Source organism: Mesoplodon mirus (genome assembly GCF_964341445.2).
Source record: "Mesoplodon mirus genome assembly, chromosome: 9".
Taxonomy (NCBI): domain Eukaryota; kingdom Metazoa; phylum Chordata; class Mammalia; order Artiodactyla; family Ziphiidae; genus Mesoplodon; species Mesoplodon mirus.
The window spans coordinates 22,056,626-22,083,266 of NC_138985.1; the positions used below are offsets into that span (position 1 = coordinate 22,056,626).

The 26,641-nt window shown below is 39.9% G+C and overlaps 1 protein-coding gene across 2 annotated transcripts in view; it reads left to right on the forward strand.

The window, feature by feature from the left end:
• PRKAR2B (protein kinase cAMP-dependent type II regulatory subunit beta) overlaps window positions 1–26,641 on the forward strand; it is a 114,137-nt gene that overhangs the window by 63,986 nt on the left and 23,510 nt on the right. For both annotated transcript variants that reach the window (XM_082632991.1, XM_082632992.1), the window contains exons 3-5: window positions 7,497–7,549; window positions 14,963–15,046; window positions 25,310–25,416. In XM_082632991.1, coding sequence (XP_082489117.1) covers window positions 7,497–7,549; window positions 14,963–15,046; window positions 25,310–25,416 — 244 coding nt within the window. The remainder of the gene's footprint in view (window positions 1–7,496; window positions 7,550–14,962; window positions 15,047–25,309; window positions 25,417–26,641) is intronic.

The window sequence follows — 26,641 nt, forward strand, 5'->3', positions numbered from 1 at the left end:
CCTGAGATGGACGTACAGTGTAGGCAAGATGTAAACTTCTGTCGTTGTATCACAACGATTTGGGGATGCTTGTCACTGTAGCCTGAGCCTGTCTACCCTGACAGATGCAGTTTCCATAGGTCTAAGGGGCAATGAAGAGATATTAAAATAACTACTCATCTCTTCAGCCATTTTTGTTAACATTTACTGTGTCCCATTCACTCTTCCAAGTGCTAGAAATACAGCAGTGAACAAAACGATCTCCTCTTTTCTCAGGAAACTTCTTCCCATTCTTCATTAACTATTTAGGGAGTCTGTTTTTCTGTAAAGCCTTGTTCTCTGAGCAGCAGGTCACCCCTTTCTCTTCTGTGCTCCTACCTACTTTGTACACACCTCCATCGTGGCACTAATGTTATTGTGGTTATTCTATTTCTATTTTCTTGTTTTCTAGTCTGTGATGGCCTAGAGAACAAATGGTTTATACATGGTGCATAGTTCTATATAATCTTTATCAACAAGTACCTACTGATAGCACAGGGAACTATACTCAATATCTTATAATAACTATAATGGAAAAGAATCTAAAAAAAGATACATGTATGGGGCCTCCCTGGTGGCACAGTGGTTGAGAGTCCGCCTGCCGATGCAGGGGATACGGGTTCGTGCCCCGGTCCGGGAGGATCCCATATGCCGCGGAGCAGCTGGGCCCGTGAGCCATGGCCGCTGGGCCTGCGCGTCCGGAGCCTGTGCTCCGCAACGGGAGAGGCCACAACAGTGAGAGGCCCGCGTACCGCAAAAAAAAAAAAAAAAAAAAAAAAAAGATACATGTATGTATAACTGAATCACTTTGCTGTATACCTGAAACTAACACAATATTACAAATCAACTATATTTCAATAAAGATTGAAAAAAATAAAGTGATATAAAATACATAGATGTAACAACTTCCATAGTAGAATACAGAGTGATAATATAGGTACTTTGCATTGTTCTTTTTGCATCACCTCCCACATTTCAAAAACTATTTTTTTGAACGAATAAATCAGATTTCCTGTGGGTCCTTTCGCTTGAATGTGATTTGGGATCTAAATGTGAACTTCTGTATTTTGACATATTTTCCAAATGCCTTTGCTTTGTGAATTACACTCTAAGGATGTCACAGCGGATAGGTACCAAGTTACCTGGGCAAAAATGTGAGTGAAGGGGGGAGGGGGAACGTCTATGGCTTGTCATTGTGCCTCTTCCCTTTACTTACTTATAACTAGTGTACCTGTATACCAGTGTTGCTCAATCTTATTTTTGTCATTGCATCTACCCCAAGTCTTTTTAGACTTTTTCTCCCTAACTGCCACACCCGCCATGAGACTTTAATACAACAGATATACTATATATCTGGTTAAGAATTGTATGTATATCTGTGTTTTACATTGAAAAAAAAGGGTGGTTGTTTTTTTCCCCCCTTCCTCCAGCTAATCTTCTTGTTTGAAAATGCATGCCTTAAACTAGTATTTGTAAAAGGTACATTTTTTTCCCTTTGTAGGAGGACATTTCCACTTCAATAAGTTAAGTTTAACCATATTGAATCAGAACTCTGTTGTCTAATACACCTGTGCTTTTATAATAGCTTTATTTTTATCTGATTATCATTTAAATAAGTATGCTGGAATCTTAGTGTACTGAGAACATTGGGAAAGTAAATTTCATATATTTTGTAGAAGTCCACTTTTCCCTAGGTTTTAGGCCTCTAAACCATGAAGTCTTTCTGTACAGGCCGCATTTGCTTTTGATTCCTTCAGCAAATATTTATTGAGGGTATACTGTGTGCAAGGCTCCATGCCAGGTTCTGAGGCCCAGTGACTCATGGGGCTTGGTCTGCTTCCTTTATTCTTTGTTAGCTTTGTCAGAGCGCACAGGGTTATGTAAACTTGTCCAGGTCACAGTTGTTTTGACTGTACTGACTTTTATACATTCCTGACAAAGTACAGTGGGCACTTGGTAAAAAACCCTGGGAGTTGGTGTAATCCCTTGTGCTGTATAATAAGAGGGCTACTTGGTCTTTGTCCCGGCGCCTGGCACAGAGCCTCCAAAACCCTGGAGATCTGAGTTTCTTTGGTGTGCTAACCAGTGATTCTTGGCTCAGGGGCTCCTGGATAACTTCAGAATGGGGGCTGGTCCCAGAAAGACCAAACTTTGACTGGAAGCTTGGAACTTTCAGCCCAACCTCGGAGAAGGGGAGAGAGAGTGGAGACGGGTTTAATCACCAAAGGCCAGTGATTTAACACTTGGTGCCCATGTAATAAAACCTCCATCGAAACCTCTAAAGGACAGCGTGCAGAGAGCTTGCAGATTGGGGAGCACATCAAAGAGCTGGGAGAGTGGCACCCCCAGAAAGGGCATTGACCCCCTCCCACTATATATCTTGCTCTGTGCATCTCATCCATTTGGCTGTACTTGAGTTGTATCCTTTATAATAAACTGGTAAGAGTAAGGAAAGCACTTCCTGAGTTCTGTGAGTCATTCTAGTGAATTATGAAACCTGAGGAGGGCGTCGTGGGAACCCCCAGTTTACAGCTGGTCGGTCAGAAGTATGGGTAGCTTGGGAATTGTGATCGGTGTCTGAAGTGGGGGCACTCTTGTGGGACTGAGCCCTTTAACTTATGGGATCTGATGCTCACTGCGGGTAGATAGTGTCAGAATTGAATTGAATTGTTGAACGTTCGGCTGGTGTCAGAGAGTTGGAGAAATGGTGTTGGAAAGGACAACATGTATTTGGCACCAGAAGGAAAAAGAAACCCTTGTCCCTTGTCTGTCACACTGTGTGTGTGCGTGCGCATGCTCACACGCAGTGCATAAAGAGATTGAGGGCCAAGCCCCAGAAGATGCAGACCCAGTATAGTTGTCATTTCCCTGTTCTGTCCTGCAAACCCTGACAGCTGTGTGGCTACAGCGGTACACATCACACTGCCTGCAATGTGGGAAACTACTTAAATTCTTGGAGCATTCTAGATGACTAATGTATTATCGAAATACATATATGCACAAGGTGACAGGAGAGACTCAGCGTAGGGCTCACATAAAGAAAAAGACTCTGCTCTTCATTGCTGTGTAATTGCCAAACAAAGAATAGAATATATAGCTTCAGCTCAATTTCAGATTGCCCAGGAGGGAGGGGGTACAATTCAGAAAAAAATTCGAGGCAGTTCAGGTTATCTGGAGGCTTTGGTTTGAGGGTCCATCCAGACATAGTCTTTCATCCATTCATTCCTGGTATAGATATTTACTGAACTCCTAATCTCTGTGCTTGGCCCCTTGGTGAACAAGACAAAAGGTCCTCATTTTCACTCAACCTCTCTGTCCCCATTTTTTTGGACAAATGGTGTAGGATATTTTAACAAAAAAGAACAACTTTTTATTCATTCATTCATTTATTCTATGTGTGTTTGAGAGTGTATAATACAGGTAGACTATTGGGAGATATTTAAAAGAGACATTGCGTTTGCCTTCAAGGACTGTCAAGCTTGTTTGTTCATCAATCAGTCATTCATTCAAAAAAATGCATTGATCCAGGCACTGTGCCAGGTCAGTGCCAGGGAAATATAGAAATGAACAAAGCACACAGTGGGTCCCTGAAGGGCTGCAGTTCCAGCCTGAAGGAGCAACAGGTAGTAATGTCTTTGGTAGAGTGAAGTGTGGTAGGTGATGGTAATGAGCTGTGCCCACACTCTAGGGACAGTGCAAAGGGAGCACAGCAGTGGGGTATCCTGAGTTAGCCCTGTGTAGGCGAGAGGTCAACACGTGACTCTTAATGTGACTTTTTAGTTGGGGCTGGAGAGAAGGGATGGCTTGGAGAGGAGGAGGAGACTGTGTCAGTGAAGATAAGGAGGTGTGAGCCACCATGGCTGTGCACAAAACCGCAGGTGCTGTATTTTGATTTGGGTGTAGGAGGTGGCAGTGGGTGAATTTTAATATAGTGAAACAATTGCACATCAGTGCCAAGAACTAAACCTTGTGATATTGGCACAATAAATGGTTCAATGAAATGGATAGCCCAGAAATAAACAAACAAACATGTGATCAGGCAGGTATCACAAATCCGAAGGGTGTTAAGTAATAAATAATACTGGGGCAATTGATAAGTTATTTAGAAAGAAAATAGGTTCTTACTAGTGATGGTTTTTAGTCAGCATTTAGGGGCTTGAAACTTAGAAATTAGAGGATTAAGATTTCATTCTGTGAATTAAAACTTAAGATCCACACTAATGGGTCAAGGCTGTATATAACAGGTTACCTTAAAGAACATAGTGTCTTATCGACGCCATCACCTCACTGAACATATAGATCCTATGGCAGTGGTGGACTTCACGGACCCCACCCTCACAAGGGCCTCTAATTTGGTTTAGCGTTCTGCTCTTGCTCTCTTAAAAATCTTAACTTTTGAACATGGGCGTATATTTTCATTTTACACTGAGCCCTGCAAATTATGTATCAGTCCGTCAAACATGGAAACAGAAAGTTACGGAGCCAAGCTTTAGAGGTAGATGCTCTCCTGCTTTTAGGAAAGTTGCAGCAACACAGTTCAGAGTCTGGGCCACACGAGCAGGACCATGTGTATTGTGTGTGGATACCTTGGGCTGTCCCAGACTGATGTATTAAATAGTCAATTTATTTGACAAACTCTCTCTTCCTCCCATCTCCTTCTCACCAAGGAACCTTTTAATTGTGATTTGGCTTCTCCTGTGGTCTTCCTGCAGGGAGAGAGCTGGCTGGTCACGCTGACTCCATACTGATTCGGGAAGTTAGTTACCAAGCTGCCATTCTGGTGATATGCGTCAGTGAGGTTCTTTAATGGGAGCCTGTCCCGGGAAGAAGGTCCCCTTCTGTTAGGTTTCTGAGGCGGAATGCTGATGTCCAGGCCTTGAGCTGGTGAATTCACCAAAGCCGTCAACCACAGAACAGTGGTTAAGGACAAGGCCTTTGCATAAAAAGGAATGAGGTTCTAACACCTGCTACAACATGGATGAACCTGGAAGCCATCATGCGAAATGAAATAAGCCAGCCACAAAGGACAAATATTATATGATTCCACTTACGTGAGGTACCTAGAATAGGCAAATTCATAGAGTCTGAAAGAAGATGAGAGGTTACCAGGGGCGGGGGACAGGAGAAACGGGGAGTTGTTGCCTTATGGTTTCAGAGTTTTTGCTTAGGGTAATGAAAAAGTTTTGGATATAAATAGTGGTGGTGGTTATACAACATTGTGCATGTACTTAATGCCACTGAATTGTATACTTTAAAATGGCAAATTTTGTGTTATATATATTCTACCACAGTTTTTAAAAGTTAATAATGTAGTATACCAAAAAGCATTCAATGCGTGCTTTTCATGGGTGAATTGTATGGCATATGAATTATATCTCAATAAAGCCGCTTCTAAAACATTAAAAAAAGAAAAGAACAAGGCCTTTGGAGTCAGCCAGACAGCCCTAGGGTCAAGTCCTGTGGTGCTACAAGATGATGTACGATGTTGTGTGATGTTGGCCAAGATACGTAACTGTGCCCTGTTCTTTCATCTGGCAGGTGGTAATATGATACCTATCTTAGGGTTGTTGCGAGATTGAAGGGGAAAATATACACCAGGTCAGGGTTTCTCAGCTTCAGCACTATTGACATTTTGGACCAGGTCATTCTTTCTTGGAGAGAGGGGGAGAGGGAGCTGTACTGTGCAGGGTGGGGTGTCTAGCAGCATCCCTAGCCTCCCCCAGCAGCTTTCTCTTAACTCCCCACAACTGTGACAACCAAAATGTCTCCAGACATTGCCTAAATGTCATGCTGGGGGGCAGAATAGGCCCTGGTTAAGAAGCACTCACTGGCTTAGGTGTATAGAGCAATGCCTGGAGAAAAAAAGCTACTGCAGGTTTGGTAATAGTAATGACAGTCGTTGAGCTAAAGATGACAATACTCCTGAGACCATCCTGAGGCCTCTGGAAAGACATTTGTCAGCCTTTCACCTGTCCTCTGCTCTTTAAATTTCTACATCCATGCCAGAATCAAGTCCACATGGATTAAAGGGTAAATGTAAAAAGGTCTACCTTTACAAACTGAAAGAAGAGAAGTTACAGATCTGTAGATTTGCAAATAAAGAAGATTCACAAATACCAAACTCAAAAACAGTGGTACTTTTGTGATGTTTAACATTGGGTTTAAATCATATTGAGGAATTTTCTTCCCTGATGTCATACATTAAAAACAAACAGCATGCATAATTGGCAAAAAAAAAAAAAAAAGACGAAAAAAATCTTGGTAATTATAGTTAAAGAGTAAACTGGAGGGAATTCCCTGGTGGTCCAGTGGTTAGGACTCTGCGCTTTCACTGCCATGGCCCTGGATCAATCCTTGGTCGCTGACCTAAGATCTTGAAAGGCACATGGCATGGCCAAAAAAATAAAAAAGCAAACTGGATAAAATGATTATAAGAAATATGACAAAGTGGTATTGAGAAACTGGTATAAGTCAAAAAGAAAACCAAATACAAAAATAAATGCCTCAGACGTAGGGACAAAAGAGGAAATACAGTCAGCTTACAATCATTTGAGCATTGTTCAAATTCAGTAATACTTAAAAATTTAGATCTTTTTTTCATTTAAATTGGCAGAGATTTTGAGCATTAATATCTAAGTCTGCGGTACCATTTAGAGGAGTCTCCTTACACATTTCTTATAGGACACTGGATGGGTATAATCCCATTGGGAAGAAACATGGGGATAAATATGCCTTAAAAGTTGTCATACCTTTTAGCCCCCAAAATAACATTTGGGAATAATTCCACAGCATAATCTGAAATGTAGACAAATATTTATGCATGAAGATGTTTATTGCAAGGTTGTTTTAACAGAAGCCAGCTTCATGTCTAGCATTAGGGGTGTGGTAAATTATAGCTTATGGTAAATAATTAGCAATCCTTAAAACAATATTTACAAAATGTTTCTAATGGCATACAGAATTCTTAAGTGTTAAATGAAAAAGCAGGTTTTAAAATGGTGGATGCGGTATGAACTCAGCTCAGAATAAAGACTGGAAAGGAATATGCAAAATATTAATAGTATTTGTTCCTGGAAGATTGAGTTATGGATAATTTATGAAAGTTACTCATAACTGCTTGATTAAATTGATCATTTCAAAGCAGACTTAGACTTTGTGTGTGTGTGTGTGTGTTCTTTCAGGTAATTTTTTGATCTTATGCATTTCTATAGCTTGGAAAGAGGTTAGCTATGTTTCTCTGAATAAGAGAAAGGAAGCAGTTATCAGTGTCTTAAAGTGCAGCTTTATATTTTAGTAAATTCCTTATAAATTGCAATAGCAAACTGGCTTTGGGGGGTAGACTGCTTGCCCTGGATGAGGTGAATGAATGGTTTTTTACACCACAGCACTCTTTTTGTTCACTAATTTTTAAAGATATATTTATTGTAGCATGTTTCTTGGTGAAGGAGTCTTTAAAATGTCCATTTTTATTTTTATAGTATGTGCAGAAGCTTATAATCCGGATGAAGAAGAAGATGATGCTGAGTCCAGGGTATGTAATTTACTGAATGCGTTAATTTTAAATTATACTTTTCTTGGATAAAGAAAATAATAATAGAAAAGATGTTAACAGGCATATAGGTTAACAGGAGGCATAATGGAATTATTTTGACTGTTTCTTTTCCTAGTCTTATCTCTGATAGTTTACTTCTTCTTCATGTTCTGTATAATTACTTCGATCCAAAGCGTCTCTCTCTTTGGATAAGAGGAAAGATGAACATAAAAGCTCACTGAAGTTGTAGTTTTATTTCTCTTGCAAAAATATAGTCTGTGATGAAAAATGTTTTTAGCTATCTTTCCCAAAGTGATAATGTTATTTTTCTTAGACAAGTAAGTATTTATAGGAAAGAAAAACACTGGGAAAAGCCTTCTGCTCCTACTGTTTTATCACAACAGAAGCTTACTCTGAAACAACAACAAAAAATCACAGTAAAATTACATCTAAAATGTCAGTACAGCAGTTATTGTGTTTTAAAATCTATGAGTCTGATAGTTTGCTCAGAAGCTGATTTCTTGGAGGTCTTAATGTTTTTGCAAGACTTTGTCCAGTTTGGTTTGAAACAGTTTTTAAGCTGTGTCCTTTAGCTCCATTCTCCTATTATTTATTTAGTAGAAAGTAAACTCAATAGGAGATTACTGAGCCTGGAAATGGAAAGTAATCATGTACTTTTTTTTTTTTTTTTGAGTACATACTTCGCAAAAGTTTCTTTTCTTCTATTTGGCCTTAAATAAAAATAAAAATCTGTTTCTGTAGCTCTGAAAAATACTAAAGTAAGATTGAGTTTTAATATAGAAAAGCAGATACTGGATCCGTAAGTCATTACATCATTAAGCTCCCTGAAATATAAATAAAATCCAGTGGTAGAAAGATCAGGGGCTTTAAATGACACAGAAGATTTTGGAGAAAATCCCATTTCACTCCTGTCCCCATGGGGATTCGCAGCACCAGACTTGCAGTGTTCATTTCTCAGTACCATAACTTACATATTTTGATCAGGTCCATAAATTCCAGTCTGAAAATTATGTTGCCTTAGGATCAAGTTATCGTCTCTAATGTGTAATGTTGCTGTTACCCCTCCATGTCGTCTGAAAAACCGTCCCCTCTCCTACACTTTATTTATGTATCTTGCAGAAACACTAGTGGGTGACTTTGAAGACAACGTTCTTTGTGTATAAATGTATATGATAAAACTTGGTAATTGAGATGTTTGATGAGCTGGTTTAGCTTAGTAAAAATCTAAATTGAAAAGAACATTTAAAAATACAGTTTGAAAACAATATATAGTATCTCATAGACTCGAAAACTGTTAGCTACCATTTGGTCCACGTGATTGGTAAAGTGGTTTGGCTGGATCATTCCAACTAATTTCTAACAGTCTTGTTGAGGAGGCTATACCAGTTAAAATTCATTTGGCTGTGGGAAAGAAACAATTACATTTAGATAAAATACAAAAGAAAACATTGGGGGATTATTGGACATATGCTTGGAAATCTTGTAGAATTCCTGAAAGTGTTAAAATAAACCCTAGGCTGTGGCTAGCAGGCAGGAGCCAGCCCCCTCTGGGGTCTTTCCACAGCATTCGTGCAGCACCTAAGAGTATCGACATTGAAAGGGACTCAGCTGCCCATCACTCTTATTGTGTCTCTCTCAGTTCAAAATCCCAGCTTCCCTGTGGAGAGTTTCTCACAGACTTGATTTTGGCTGGGGGACCCCACTTATAAATGAGGGCATCCTGCAAGCCCACTCTTGGGCATATACCCAGAGAAAACTCTTAATTCAAAAAGACACATGCACCCTTATGTTCATAGCAGCACTATTTACGACAGCCAAGACGTGGAAGCCACCTAAATGTCCACTGACAAAGGAATGGATAAAGAAGATGTGGTACATATATACAAGGGAATATTACTCAGCCATAAAAAAGAATGAAATAATGGCATTTGCAGCAACATGGATGGACCTAGAGATTATTCTATTAAGTGAAGTAAGTCAGACAGAGAGAGACAAGTATCATATGATATCACTTATATGTGGAATCTAAAAAAATGATGTAAATGAACTTACTTACAAAACAGAAATAGACTCACAGACATAGAAGCAAACTTAGGGTTACCAAATGGGAAGAACAGGGGGTGGGGTGGAGATAAATTAGGAGTTTGGGATTAACATATACACACTACTATCTATATATAAAATAGATAACCAACAAGAACCTACTGTATAGCACAGGGAACTATATTCAATATCCTGTAATAACCTATAATGGAAAAGAATCTGAAAACGAATATATATATGTATATATAACTGAATCGCTTTGTTGTATACCCGAAACTAACATAACATTGTAAATTAACCATACTTACATTTTTTTTTAATGCTTAAATTTTAAAAAAATGTTTAAAAAAATAAATGAGGGCAGTTCCTAGAGAAGGAGGCATCTTTGTGGGTTGGGCATTCACCCTGAGTTGTCCCTGTAACACCCTTCAATGTTACTTTAATTTTTAAAATTAATTTATTAATGATATATTAATCATTATAATGAAGTGTCTTGGGTTCTCCATTAAGTTGACTCTTCTCTACTAAAAACTAATTTTTTTTACATATTAAAATATTTTAAAATAAAATATTAAACATTTTATAAATACTAAAATATTTTAATATTTTTTGTCTTAGATACTATTAAGGCACATGTACCATAGCCCTTGGAAATGATTATTACAGATTTCAAATTTTAATTGGCTCTAAACCGATACTGGAAAATGTCTGTAAGGAAAACATGAAGTGTATTTTGATAAACTAACATTTCATTTGGACATTTAGTCTTATTTCAGAGACCCTATTTATATTATCAAATCCCAAAATCTCAGAGTAGTATAAATAGATATTTATTCTTTGATATGTATTCAAAGAAAATTCAAACACTTAAGACTGATTTTGGAAAACAACAAATTAGATTTTGGTTGGAATACCTTTAACAAATGAAAATGTAAGGGCTATATACATCTAGCATGTAGAAACTGGCAGAGAAGAGCTGGTAAATTGAAGAGTGGAGCATTTCTTTCTTCTGTTATTCCCTGAAGTGTTTTGGGAGTGCCTTCTGCATATCTGGCCGGGTGCTGGGTATACAGTGGGGAGCACGATGGAGTTCTTGCCATCTTGGAGCTTAGAGTCTTAATAGCAGAAGCCGACCACAAGCTAGTAGATTAACAGTCACAAAATATGAAGTGCTAAAAGGACAGTGTAACAGGGTGTAGGAATTAAAACCAAACCAAACCCCCCAGATCAACAGCGTCCCTAATGAAATGGAATAGTTGGAGAAGGGCTCCTTGAAGTGAGACCAGAGGATGTACGTGGAGAGTGTCTTGCCGAAAGCCCAGGAGTGCATTTTGGGTTGACCCAAGCCCATCAGAGTGGGAGGAGTCGGAGGCTCTTAATAAAGGCAGGTGTGGCTGAGGCTGAGTGGCTGAGGTGAGGGTGGAGGAGTGGGGATTAATTCTCTGTGAATGTGATGGACTCCATTGAGGTTTTAATCTGGAGAATGCCGTGTTCTGATTTAAAGTTTTAAAAGATTACTTTCAGCTCTATGTGGAGAATAGATTGGACAGGTATGAGAATAGATTGGACAGGTATGAAAATATCTTGTACAGACTTCCCTTGCTTAACAAAATAGATGCACGGTGTTTCCTTTAAAGAAAACATGTAAGTCAGTGTTACTTATTGTTTTTCTAATTTTTTTTTAATTGAAAGACAACAGAGGTTATGGCAGGAGTTGACAGACTTTTCCTGTAAAGTTTTTTTTGGGGGGAATTTTACTATTTTCAGAGAGTAAATACTTTAGGCTCCGGGGGCCATGCTGTTTCTGTCACAACTATTCAGCTCTGCTGTTATAGCAGGAAAACAGACATAGACAACACATAAATGAACGGCTGTGGCTGTGACCCATGAAAACTTTATTTCTGGACATTTGAATTTGAATTTCATATAATTTTCATGTGTCAGGAAACATTCTTTTGATTTTTCCTCCAATCATTAAAAAATGTAAAATCATTCTTAGCATAGGGGTCATGCAAAAAGAAATTTGGCCTTCAGGCCATAGTCTGCTGACCCTGGTTTCTAATATGAACTCTGTGGCCAGCCTACAGCCGGGGTGAATCCCAGCTCTACAGCTTCTGAACTGTGTGACATGGAAGAAGTTACCTGGGCCAGTTAATTTTCTTACTTTTTTTCTCTTGAGAGATCACACAGTATTTGTCTTTCTCTGTCTGACTCATTTCACTTAGCATTCACCTGCTTCATGGGGTCTCTTACTAGGATAAAGCTAGTAATAAAGCCCTTAAAAAAATTTTAAAGCCCTTAAAACAGTGCTTGGCACATAGTAAGTGCTACATCAGTATTTGTTTAACCAATAAGATTTTTATCCTGAAATCAGAAATAAATTTTAATAAAAAACAAAGTGGCCTCTAGTATAATAAAAATCACATTCGGGCACATTGCCGAGGCCTTAGTTATCCAGATGCAGATCTTGTATGTCGGATCACACCAAACCCAACAGAAGGAAATGAGTCTGTAGAAGTAGGAGAGCGTCTTCTGAGCAGTTGGTATAGGGCAGGGGAGCCAGAGCTTCAAAGATTCACCCGATTTCTGACTCTTTGCTTTCCAGGACGCAGAGCAGGATTTTCATGGCCGGGGGTGGAGGCTATGATAGATAACGGACTCTGGGCACTGAGGAGTGATGGCAGGGAGACGGAAGAAAGGAAAAAGGGAAACAGAGAGGAGAGCGGTAGACAGTAGTAGGGGTGGCAGGACGGAGAAGCAAGATTGGGACATAAGAATTCATAAGAAGAGAAGTAGCTGGAGAGAGAAAGAAGAGGGAAAAGGTGGGTTTAAAAATTTTTTTTATTGACAGGAATAAAGACACAGACCTACTAGAGAATGGACTTGAGGATATGGGGAGGGGGAAGGGTAAGCTGTGACAAAGTGAAAGAGCGGCATGGACACATATACACTACCAAACGTAAGGTAGATAGCTAGTGGGAAGCAGCCGCATAGCACAGGGAGATCAGCTCGGTGCTTTGTGACCGCCTGGAGGGGTGGGATAGGGAGGGTGGGAGGGAGACTAAAAACAAAAAAAAAAAAAATTTTTTTTATTGACGTATATTGATTTGCAACGTTTCAGGTGTACAGCAAAGTGATTCAATTATATGTATAACTTTTTCAGATTCTTTTCCATTATATATATGTATATATTTTTTACATCTTTATTGGAGTATAATTGCTTTACAATTGTGTGTTAGTTTCTGTGGTATAACAAAGTGAATCAGCTATACGTATACATATATCCCCACATCCCCTCCCTCTTGCGTCTCCCTCCCACCCTCCCTATCCCACCCCTCTAGGTGGTCGCAAAGCAAAAGGTGGGGTTTTGTGTGAGGTGTTAATACAAAGTGAATGGGTCAGGAGAGAAAGACTTAAATTGATGACAAGGGTAAAGCAGGTACAAGCTGGTGTTAAAAATGATTTTAAAAGACAGTTTAAGTGATACAAACATTATTTAACACTGCACGAAGTGGGCAGTCTCCATTCCCAAGGGTCCAGAGAGCTGCAGAATGGGGTGGAGGGTAGGAAGCTTTTATAGGATAAAGAGTAAGGAACAAGGAAGTAAGCATAGAGCCCAGATTTGGCTTGGCTTTTGGGGATTGGCTGACTGGATATACTGTGTTTCTGGCAAAGCGGGGCATTTATAGGGACACGAGAGTTATCTAAGCTTTGGTTTGCTGACGTGGCACCCCGGGCAGAGGTGGCTCCATCTTGGGCCTAGGAAGTCATTTCAACATCGGCGACACATTATCCCCAACCTTTTCTCTCTGAGGATAGAGCTGCTCAGCAGGCAAACGTTTATGATTGCTTCAGTTCGAAGTTCCAGATGGCTTTTGTGAAGTGAGAAATAACTTTTTGTTTTATTGTGTTAGCCTTCCTTATTTGAAGTAGGCACGTGTGAATTTTGGTTGGCATGATTTAGTTCATATCCAAATTTTTAAAGTTTTTTGTATAGCAGTGAGTTCTTAGGCAGGAGGATCTGCTTTTTCTGGGTCCACGTGCCATCGCAGAATCTAGGTTGAGGTGAATATTGATTAGATAGGAAACAAAAGTTTGCATATCCCTTACCCTCAGAGGAAAAGCTGCAGCAACGTCCTCTCTCACTGACTAATAGTATGTAGCAGTATACTGTGTATACTGCTTTTTTGTGTGTGTATAGTATATAAGCAGTACACACATAAATAGTACACATATACGTACATTTCCTCAGTTGTTCTTGGGCCTCTGGTTTTTAGCCATCTGAGATGGCTTTGAAATGCCGATTTTAATTTCCCGTTGCGAGTTTTGATGTATTCATGGGCACAGAGCTCACCGCTGCCCGGTCCTGGTTGCTGTGATGGTGGGGCTCCTGCTCTTCAGCATCTCTTCCAGTCACTCTGTGTGTGAACGTTAGCATCGGAAAAGGTGGCGTATGGGTCTCCAGGAGACCAACTCGATGTCTTCTGCTTTTAAGACCATCTCTTGTCTCGCAGACTCATCTTATAGTTACACAGTTCGCAGAAGAATGGGCCTTCGGGGCTAAGTCCATGAGCCTTCTGCTGGTCGGAAGGGACTCAGGAGGGTTGGCCGGCCGCACTTACAGAAGGCGTCCTGTTGGCCTTTACCCTCGGGAATAAAAGTTTCTGTGCGAATAGTACACTGGTTTTCTTTGACCTCGTTCTCGGATGAACGCACCGGGACTGTTGGAGTCATTCTCCCTCAGATCCATAGTCTCCCTGGTGTGCCAGTGCGTGATTGCTTGCTCCCTGTGGAAAATCAATCTCCGTGGGCATAGTTATTTTATATACGTTGTGCCTAAAAATGTATTTAACATCTAATGCAATATACAGGTAAGAATTTACTCACTTCTAGAGACTTTATCAAGTTCTGAAGGAAAGAGATACATCCTGAAAGAGTATTAAATTCAATGGTAAAGAGTATGAAACAGTATTAAAGAGTATTAAGCAGAATAAAGGCACTCTGTAGATTTTCAACATAGCTGTGACAACATGTTGTCCTTTTGTATGTTCCTGCTGGCTGGAGCCTTGATGTCTTTAGTGATTAGCCAATGCAGACCCTCACAGAATGAACTTGCTAACCTGGGGGAAACACTCCTTTGAAAAACTTTCAAGTAGTGTATTGATGAATGTACACCACCTCCCTGAGACAAACTGTATGACTTGCCCCTATTTAGCAGGCTGGTAGTTAATGTCTAGTCACTAAAGTGAACCTCAGCACTAACCGTTCTTCCTTCTAATATCCTGCTAGGAAATTTTATCCCTTATGAGCAAGGTGAGGAGACTAACTGTTAACTTGGTGTCCTTTTAGATTATACATCCAAAAACTGACGATCAAAGAAATCGATTGCAAGAAGCTTGCAAAGACATCCTGCTGTTTAAGAACCTGGATCCGGTAAGATAAAATCTCAATAGTAGCAAAGTTTTTTTTTTTTTTCAGTGTCTGTGTGGAGAACGGTGCAGGATCTTGGATATTTCACCCTCTTTACAAGCTAACATCACCCAGGGCGATGTAAAGGCCCCACTGCAGATGTCTGCACAGGAAGTGGGTTGTGTTCTAGGAGCTGGGGAGGTCACTCCTGTCATAGCAAGGAGTGAGCGCCTGTTTGTCGGTGGAAGGCTTCTCATCCCTCAAGGTTCCTTGCTGCAAACACAGCCCTGAGAAGTGGCCCAGGTGAAGAGAGGTTAAGACTTTGCATTCTTCGCCCACTCAACAGGAGCACGTAGGGATGTGCAGGGCCCATGGGGGAATGCCTCTTTCACCTGTCAGTAATAGTCATTATTTTAATGTATGACTTTCATATTATACATATTTTTAAAGGAAAGTTTTACTTGGCTTTAAAGGTAGAGGGATTTTTTTTCTTTGTAAAGATTTTGAAATCTCTAGTCTTTGGTTTGGAGTGTATTTCTAGAGTGACCATACTGTTCAGCCTTTGCCCTTCACCCTGACCTAAATGCTGTGCTTCCTTCATCATGGATTCTGCTTATTCACTGCTATATGGTCCTTTGGGAAAGAGCCCCTGCTGCCATGTTCCCCATGTGAAACCTGAGTCAACTTTGGTAACTTAGCTCGATTCTTTTTTCGGTCAAACTCAACACCTTAATAGTTTTCAGATTGATGCCCTAGAGAAGAGCGCATTAATCAAGACCCACTCTTGAGGTCTTTTGAAAAAGGCCATTTTTATAAAGAGGAAAGTACTGCTTTATACAGTGTCTTCTATGCTGGGTCATATTATACCCTGAAATTATTTTTAAAAGCTCTTTTGTTTCTAATACCATTTATGTTAATGTTATGTCCTCCAGGATCACAGATTATATTGTGTGACTTTGGAGATTTTATTTTAAGGCCACATAATACAAGTTTTGTCCACTTTGATCCACGTCCTCTAGAGTTATCACCAAGTCTGCAAAACTAGGAGCTCTAAAGAAAGGGTTGCTGGTGGTTCTCTCTCATAATGGAAGAATAAGAAATGGGATTAAGATAGAAAATTTAGGAATTTCGTTTATGAATGGAAAATCTTCCTGGTAGTATTAAATAGTAGAATAAGTGACTAAAAGGAACTTGTGAAATTTTGATGGGCTTCCAAGTAATCTCAGATTTCATTTATCTAGAATGATAATGATTCTGTGAAATAAAGGACATGAGACTATGATCTCTAATGATCTCCCACCAGAATGAGACCAAATAATTATTAGTGGAAAGATACAACTTTATGTGTGTGTATAAAATGATAATTTTGCTATTGGAACTAAACTAAGTGTTTAATTCTTTTGCTTCAGATACACACAGAAGGCAGCTATGAAATTAATCCTTAGTTTATCCTTAGGGGTAGGCTTCAGCCAAGAAGGTTCTCTATTTTCAGGCCAGAGCTTTGCGTGGGAGAATTTCAGGGTCACCAAAAACAGTGCTTCTCAAGCTTTAATATGCCTATATATCATCAGAGGATCTTGTTAAAAATGCAGATTCCGGTTGAGTAGATCGGTAGTGGAGCCTGAGAGTCTGCATTTCTCACAAGGTCCCAGGTGATGGCAACGCTGTCAGCCCACAACCATACTTTGAGTAGGAAGGACCAGAGCCCACTGTGAAAATGTTCGAGGTCAGTATTTTGGTACTACCATATGTTATTTTGTTTGCGTGCTTCCCTATTCAATTCAACCAGTATTTTAATGCTTCAGCAGTGACCGAACAGTGATCTTGTGGAGTCAAACACTAAGTGATGAAAAGGCATGAGTGAAATCACTGCCAGTTATAATTTCCTGGCATGCTGCCTATTCTATTCCATCCTCTAAATTAAATTGATTTTTCTTGCCGCTTCAACTTTAACTCTTTTAAAGCATTGTGAAAATTTTGGTTGCATTTAAAATAATTAAAAAAAAAACTTTTTCTGGTATATTCTGGCAGGGAGCATCTTTAATTAAAATGGTTATTTTTATAAACATAGGCATTTTTTAAGCCTTTTTTTAAGATTTTGCTGCTCTGATGAAGGTCTTCAATATATATATTTTAAAGGTCACAGTTCATAGGGACAAAAAAGAAAAAGCCCGTTGATGAAATTACCAAGTTCATAAGTTATCATTATTGAATGTTTTATAGGGAGGAAGTAAATATATTTACATAGCTGTTTCCAAAAGATCTTTTTTTGAATTTGAGCTCATACCATCTTGATTTATTTCCCTAGGATCTTAAATCCTTCTATGAATGATACAGAATATAAATAAGTAACAATTAACTCTTCTCAGCAAATAACCACCTGGAATAAGAAATTTATCCCCAAACATAACAGATTGAAGATTTTAAGTTAAGTTCATATTTTAAGCAGCTTTCTAGTTTTTTATCATATACATTTTTTGTCATAACCCAAATGCATTTAAATTGAATTATATATTCCACTTATATAATCTGCCTATCATATAGCAGCTCCTTTCAGGTCAATTCCTTGACCAACAACTGTGTTCCAGGGCCTGTATGAAGGCGTAGGATGCCACAAAAATACTTAGACATGGTTCTTGTGCTCTTGGAACTTATCATTTAGTGAAGGATTCAAATACACATATAAAGCAATTTGGTAAAGTATGATAAATGCTGTAATACGTTCAGGGCGCTATGAGAGGATGAGGGTCTCTCAGCCCCACGTGAGGATCCAGGAAGCTGGAGAGGCCACCTGAAACGAGCCTCAGAAAATGAGTCGTAAACCGCCAGTTGAACGAAAAGCACAGAGCGCGTTAACGCTGGAGTCTAAAGTGGAAGACATTCAGTGGTGGGGCTCAGATGTGCGCGCCATGTCAGGGAGGAGCACCGTAGCAGTGGACACACACTATAGGCAGTAACATTTTAAGCAGAGAAAGTAACAGGTGTGTCTGAGGTCACTATGGTGGCAGGGTAGGGCGTGGAGTTAAAGGCGAGAGACGGATAGGTCAGGAACAAAGGAAAGGAGCTCAGTGAGGAGACCGCACCGCCCTCCGTGCCAGGAAGTGGATCCAGGAAAGAGCCATGCTGCGGTCCAGGGAGAAGAAACGCGCCCAACTAAGGAGGAGGGGGGAAGGGATGGTTTCATAAAATACTCAGGACGAGCAGAAGTTGGTACCTGCTGACTGAATGAATGGAGACCTGACAGGAATAGTCTCGGGTGACCCCCAGTGTCTGGCAGCGGAGGTGGTGCCTTTTCCTGAAATGGAAAGACTTGGAAGGAGGCAGGGGAAGCCGTAATTACTAACCAGCAAGAGGAACAGTCTTGGCTCTGCATCCACTGTCCCACTTGACTTTCCTAACGGCGTTGTTTAGCTTGAAAGTCTAGCACCTCCTAGACCTCAGAACAGTTTTCCTTGGAGTTCTGTATATTCATACATTGAGCACAGCATTTATAATTATTAACCTCTTTGAAGATATTCTTTTCATGAATATTTTAATGCTCGACTCAGTAGGCCATTTTTCTTGTGAAATATTTCTAATTTTAGGCAAACTGAAATAATCTTCTTATGCTATACGATAGGCCCTTTCATTAATGGAGAGTAAATTGTTATTTTTTAAGGGAGTCAAAGCCCTTTTACTGAGCTCAGTCTCTAATTTACATTCTGTAGGCGAATAACATGTGGATTTCCTACAGTAGCTGTCAGTCACGGAGATAAGCCTCTGCATATTAAATATTTCCTATGTTCTTTTCACTCTGTGCATAATTATGGGGAAATTACATTTTGATTGACTAGAACAGACACCTGTCACATAGAGAAGTTCTAAAAGAAATAGATGTTCTGTATTTTATCAGGGATTACTTTTTCATTTATCCATGTACAAAGTCTTAAGCTTGATAATGTTTTAAAATGCAGCTAATTCCAAGATAAGAAAAAAAAATTACTATAGCGCTATATTTCATCTTTTTCTCCACTTGACATTCAGGGCTAGAGCTAGCTAATCAATAAAGCTGATAATCCCCCTTCATCTGCTCTAAACGAGTTGAAATATAAATAATAAGCAAAATAAAATATTAGTAAACCATGTAATCAAACTTCCTAATTTTGATAGGTGACCGTATGTTGCCTGGGTTGATCAACTCCCAATTAGCACCACATCGAGAAGGCACTGTCTTACTGCCCCCCATTGGCTTCATCTTCAGCCCTGGCTGCTGTTTCACACATAGGTGCTAGAGCTCACACGGGGACCCAGGGTGGGGATGAAAGCCACATCCTGCAAACCCATCACCATCTTTCTTAAAGTTTTTCTTACCCACATAAAGATGTAATGTTATATTCTCTGTTTAAATGGAGAGTTTGGTTTTTTAATTAATTAAAAAATTTAAATCAGTATGCTAGAATTTACAAAAATTCAAAAGGAACAAAAGAGTAGTCAGTGAAAGGAGATCTCCCTTCCATCCCTGTCTCCCAGCAATCCAGTTTCTCAGGAGCCAAGTTCTTTTAGCACTATCATGCATATTTTTCTAGGGTTACCCTATGTATATACAAGTATATTCTTTTTAAAATTTTGGTGGCAGCAAACTCTACACGTAGAGTTCTTGCCCAGTTCTTTTTTTTTTTCTAACAGTTTATCTGTATCTATAGAGTTTTCATATTCTTTCTTAAAATTATTTTTATCAGTATTTATTTTTATAAAAGTTTAAATTGGTAGCATTTATGTATTATAAAGCTAAACCATGAAAACACATTGCATTTTGCTGTTGTCTAATGTATTAACATTGTATATACAAGAAGAGGCACCCCACATAATATTGAAAAAGAAGAACAAAGTTGAAGGACTCACACTTGCCAATGTCAAAACTTTTACCTCAAAGCTGCAGTAATCAAAACAGTGTGTTACTGGCATAGGGATAGACACACAGAACAATGGAATAGCGTTGAGAGTCGAGAAACAAACCCATACATCTATGGCCATTTGATTTCAACAAAAATGCCAAGATCATTCACTGGGGAAAGAATAGTCTTTTCAATAAATGGTGCTGGGACAGCTGGGTATCCACACACAAAAGAACAAGGTTGGACTCCTACTTCACACCAAGTACAAGAATTAACTCAAGGGCTTCCCTGGTGGCGCAGTGGTTGAGAGTCCACCTGCCGATACAGGGGACACGGGTTCGTGCCCAGGTCCGGGAAGATCCCACATGCCGTGGAGCAGCTGGGCCTGTGAGCCATGGCCGCTGAGCCTGTGCGTCCGGAGCCTGTGCTCCACAACGGGAGAGGCCACAACACTGAGAGGCCCGCGTATCGCAAAAAAAAAAAAAAAAAAAGAATTAACTCAAAATGGATCAGAGACCTAAATGTAAGCTGTAAAACTATAAAACTCTTAGAAGAGCTTTATAGAAGGGCCTCGTATTCAGAATATAGAAAGAACACTTAGAACTCAACCACAAAAGGACAGACAACCCAACTTTAAAATGTGCAGAGTTCTTAAATAATAGACATTTCTCTAGAGAAGATATACAGATAACCAATAAGCACATGAAAAGATTCTCAGCATGGTTAGTCACTAGGGAAATACAAGTCAGAACCACAGTGAAATACTACTTCACCCCCACTAGGATGGGTATCGTTTTTTTAAAAAGGAAAATAACAGGTGTTGGCAAGGATGTGGAGAAATCGGAACCTGGTACGTCGCTGGTGGTAAAGTAAAATGGTCCAGGCACTGTGGAAAACAGCTTGGCCGTTTCTCAAAACGTTAAACATAGAATTACCATATGACTCAGCAATTTCACTCCCAGGTATAGATCTAAAAGAATTGAAACAGGTGTGCCAATAAATACTTGTATATGAATGTTCATAGTCGCACTATTCACAATAGCCAAAAGGCGGAAAGAACCCAAGTGTCCATCGACAGGTGAATAGGTAAGTAAATTGTGGTGTGTGTTCATATATATATATAGTGGAATATTATTCATCCGTAAAAAGGAATGAAGTATGATATATGCTATAACATTAGACGAACCTTGAAAACATATAATGAATGAAGTAAGCCAGACACAAAAGATCACATATTGTGTGATTCTATTATATGAAATATCCAGAATAGGTAAATCCATAGAGACAGAAAACATATTGGTGGCTGCCAGGGCCTAGTGGGAGGGGAGAATGGGGGATGACTGCTTAATGGGTGCACGGTTTCCTTTTGCGGAAATGTTTTGAAAGTAGGTACAGGTGGTGGTTGCACAACTTTGTGGCCACTCGTCCACTTTAAAATGGTTAATTTTATGTGACATGAAATTTGACTTCCTAAAAAATGTATATGTAATCCATCCGAACATGTTGATTTACTTTAGTTTTAAGATTTAATGGTTAGAGCACACTTTAAGGATGAGTTTGGGATTCACATATACACACTACTATATATAAAATAGATAATCAACAAGGACCTACTATATAGCACAGGGAACTATATTCAATATCTTGTAATTACCGATAAGGGGAAAAAAATCTGAAATGTATGTGTAGAACTGTATCACTTTGCTGTACACCTGAAACTAACACAACATTGTAAATCAACTATACTTCAATTCTAAAAAATGGTTTAAAAAAATCAACTGTTTACAGAATCGATCAATGAAGCACCTCCTCAAAAATCCCTGGCTTGGGCTTCCCTGGTGGCGCAGTGGTTGAGAGTCCGCCTGCCGATGCAGGGGACACGGGTTCGTGCCCCGGTCCAGGAAGATCCCACATGCGGCGGAGCGGCTGGGCCTGTGAGCCATGGCCTCTGAGCCTGTGCGTCCGGAGCCTGTGCTCTGCAACGGGAGATGCCACAACAGTGAGAGGCCCGCGTACTGCAAAAAAAAAAAAAAAAAAAAAAAATCCCTGGCTTCCAGAAAACAGTTTGAAAACTAGTGAGCCCTTTTGACAGCACGTGGAAGGTGGGGAGCCTGTCTTGACAGGAACAGGGAGCCCATCTCTTTGCCCTGTCACTGCTAGATAGCTGACCTTCTTAGGCAGGTCTTTACATTGTTCCAAAATCTCCAGAAACTTCCACCCAGCAGTCCCAGTCCTGGCCTCTGGAATCACCGACATCATCATTGTGGCTGCAGATAGCATGTGTTCGCTGAAGTTCCTCCTACAGCAGGGTTTCACATTTCCTGATTGCCCTTCTTTGAGTGTTCTCGTGCTTGTCAGCAACTCCAATAAAAGATAGGGGTCCTAAAATCCATACTTTTTTTATAGCTGCATAGCTTTCCAGTGCATGGATGTATCAAACTTATTTATCCAGAGCCCTGTAGATAAACTTGGGTTTTCAGTTCTTTGCTATTACAATGCACATTTTGCAGTGAAGAATGCCCAGGCACATGTCATTTCACAAATGTGTTATAGAATAACTTCCTAGACACAGAATAGTGAGGTGACGGGTAGCGCGTTTGAAATGATACCGACTGTTGACAGCGTGCCCTCTGAGACCCGTTCCCATCAGCCATCTGCTGGAGGAACCCTCCTTCCCACACCATCTCCACCAGTGTGTTAGTCTAACACTTTTATCTTTCTGAATCTGGCAGGTGAAAAAGGGTATCTCCTTTCAATTTTGATTTGCATTCCTCTTTATTTTGGAAGAAGTTGAACATCTTTTTGTGTTTTTAAGAGCTCCTTCCCCCTTTTCTGGAAGCTTTGCAGGTCAGGTCTGTATCTTTGATGTTCTAAAACCACACTGTCGTGTGGGTGTGGAGGTTCTGGTCCTTGATTGTGCCGGGCCCTTGAGTGAGCCCTTTCAGTATGAAAACTAACATCCTGTGGTTCTGGAAAATTCATCCCATATTTCTTTGATTATTTTCTTCCCTCTGTTATCTCTAATATCACTTTGTCTGGAACTTCTGTCTTTTCATCTGTCGACTTTCTTTGAAGTTTTTATTTTAATTTACCTTCTTAGTTCTTTTACAAGAAAATTCTGTAATGGGGGGTACATGTTACACATTTGTCAAAACTCACCAAGTGTACAGCACCGCACCAAGGGTGAACCCAGATGTCAGCTGCGGACTTTGTGTGATAATGATGGCAGTGTAGGTTCATCACTTGTAATAAATGTACCTTCTGGTGGGGATGCTGACAGTAGGGGAGAGGCTGGGTGGAGGCAGGGGGTTTATGAGAACTCTTTATGCTTTTTGCTCCATTTTGCTGTGAACCTAAAACTGCTCTCAAAATATTTAAAAGGAAGAAAAAATTTTGGTAATCATATTTTCAGTTTTCAACTTACCCATTTTTCTCTGGCTCTTTTTCTAAATATCCTGTTTTTCATCTCATGGATATAACATTGTCTTGAACATCTCTGGGTATACAAAGTAGAACTTTCTGAAAGCTCATCACTGTTCTTGAATTTTCTAGCTCATTTGGTGTTATACTGCTGTTTATCTTAGTCTTGTAGGCTACCAGAGGGGCCACGGAAAGCTGATGTGGAGCCCTGAATAAGTATGGCAGGGCTGTCCACCAGTGTCCTGCTGGTTGAGTGACGGGGCCAGCTGTTAACATGGGGGAACCCCTCATCCCAGCAAGTGAAGGTCCTTGTTCCAGGGCACCAATCTTCACAGTAGCTGTTCTAGTTCTCTCTTATATTTAGTTTCTCCCAAGAACCTGACTCTGATCTTTTGTCTGGGAAGAATTGGGGTTAATATTTGGTTGCCAGGTGTTCAGTGTTCAGGGTTGAGGCATTTGGAAGGAAGGTATCAACTGATCGTGGAGGATTTTGAATCAGTCTACCTGTTTCAGCTGTGTCTCAGTCCTGTTCTGACCGGACCGGGTGTTTCCATCTGGAACCTCTGGAGCTCTGATAGGTGGTCAGTCCCTCCACACTGCAGGCCCACCTGCCCTTCTCTGGGCTGCATGCTCTCTCTGCCCCCATTTAACTTCCCTTTGCTCTAGAAATCTCTCCTCCAGTTTCCCCTTCCCATTCTCATGGTTGTGGAGTTGTACCTTGATAGTCTCTATGAAATGTTAATGGCGTCTCAAAAAGAAGAGAATCACAGGTGGTCTGTTCGTGCTCTGATCCAGAATATTTTGTTTCTTCAACCTGTGTTTTCCACTTGCATCTTTTTCCCCCTCTAATCTGTTTCAGCTCCTTAATTTGTTTATAATAGTAATTGATTTTGGCCTGGGAGTGACTTGAAGCCTTCTTATGACTTCTGACTTTTCTGTTACTGTGCCCCATACTGTTTCTCCATATCCATTTGTTTTTAACTATTCAAAGGTTTTTGAATTGTTCCTGTATTTGTTCTGAGGAAAGATTTCTTTTGCCTCCTAGTTGATTCTCACTAGCCAAGGTTTATCCTTAAGCGTTGACAAGCACACTTCAGCAGAATAAAAATTTTTTAATAGCTGTTGACTGATAGGTTTGATGTTTCTGGCTTCAGTTTTAATAAATCTGTCCTAGGGAGGTATATGGTTGCTTCTTGAAGAGAACCTTAGTGACAAAAGATAGTGATGGGATATTGGCTACAATATTTTTTGGTTTTGCTTTTGTTGGTTAGTTTTCTATTTTGTTTTTAGTGCTAAACCAAGAAGGATTGGAGTCAGGATTTAAATTCACTAAATATTTAGGTAATCTCTATATAAATTCTAGTGATGACTAAAATAGGGAAGTTTTTAAAAAGTTTAGGTATCTTTAAAAGACATTTCCAGTACTTTATTAACTTGATCATTTTAGTTGCTAAGGTTATATTTCACAAGGTATGTATGATGGCTTGGTGGTTAATTTTTCATATTAAAGTGGTAATAGTTGCAAATATTCTGAAATAGACTAATAATTACTTTTATTCAGGTACTGAATATGAGAGTAAATATATAATCATCTGGTTTGTATGTGGTGAGGAGGACTATTCTGTGTATTTTTTTTTTTTTTTTTTGCGGTACGCGGGCCTCTCACTGTTGTGGCCCCTCCCGTTGCGGAGCACAGGCTCCAGACGCGCAGGCTCAGCGGCCATGGCTCACGGGCCCAGCCGCTCCGCGGCATGTGGGATCTCGCCAGACCAGGGCACGAACTTGTGTCCCCTGCATCGGCAGGCGGACTCTCAACCACTGCGCCACCAGGGAAGCCCTCTGTGTATTTTTTTTGACAAGACTTAATGGCAGTGATGATATTTCCATTTCTTTGAGCTTGTTGACAGAAGTATAAGCTAATTATGGTTCTTTAAAAATAAAGCTAAACATGTTCTAGATAAACCAAGATTCTCTTTTCTTTTTTGAAAAATAGGAGCAGATGTCTCAGGTATTAGATGCCATGTTTGAAAAATTGGTCAAAGAAGGGGAACATGTAATTGATCAAGGTGATGATGGCGACAACTTTTATGTAATTGATAGGTAAGTTTTGTGTAACTTCACTGCTGAAAGGTAATGAACCTTTTGTGGAAATCTCAGTGGCTATTATAACGCCTGACAGATTAATGTATGATAATTGCTATTGCCTCTTGACCCTTATTCCTGTGTAACTGGCCCTACACACCTACAGTGAAGCCATGCAGTGAAACCATGCTACATCATGGAAAGAGGCATAGTGTGTGGAAGACTGGTGACTTTTGGTTAATCTAGAAATCCATCATTTACTGGGAGCCTCCTCATTTGTTAACGTCTAACTGAGAGGTAGTGATGCCTGTTCCAGAGTTAGAGATGGCTGTTACTCTGAGAATAGCAGCATAATACAACATCTGGGATATTGAGTCCGTATAACTCAATCTGTTATTATGTTTTCTAAAAAGTTTCTTCTGTTATTACTTAATGAAGTAAAACATGCTAATGGTTTAAAAGATTCAGATATTTCAGAGGGGCCTAAGGTGAAAAGTTAGTCTCTCTTCCTACTGCTTTAGCATCATCTAATCAGCAGAGGGAGTAGTTTGCGTGTCTTTCCAGAAATTGTTTATGCATTATTATGTCTGTCTATTAAAAACTCTGTAGAGAAGTTATTTAAGTGAGAAGGCCCGCGTTTATATTGAAAATCTAATTTCAGAAAATTTAAGTTGTGCTTGACTTCATCAAAGAGCAGTGTGCTTTTCAGATGCAGAGAACAAACGTATGGACACCAAGGGGGGACAGCGGGGTGGCTGGGGGGGATGAACTGGGAGATTGGGATTGACATGTACACACTGATGTGTATAAAATAGATAACTAATAAGAACCTGCTGTATCAAAAAGTAAAATTAAATTAAAATCAGCTCTAAAAAATTAAAATAAAATAAAAATTAAAATAAAATAAAAAAAGAACAGTGTGCTTTTAGCAATACTTAGGTAACAGCCCTAAGATGTAAAAGGTGTGCAGCCTGGACTGAGTCTTCATTTCTGCACTTCTGTGACATGGTGATGAGGTGTTGATGAGACGTTTGGATTCCCCAAGCACCCCACCACCACCAACGCCCGCCCTGTTTGCATGGAACACATCATCTCCCAGCCTGATCTGTCGGATTACATTTGCTTCTCTGGGCCAAGTTGTGTTCTACTCAGAGGCTCCACGGAAAATCACACCCCCCGACCCCGTCTGCTTAGCCCTTGTTCCCTGATCTGGGCTCTGTGGGTGGTACCTTTCATGCATCAG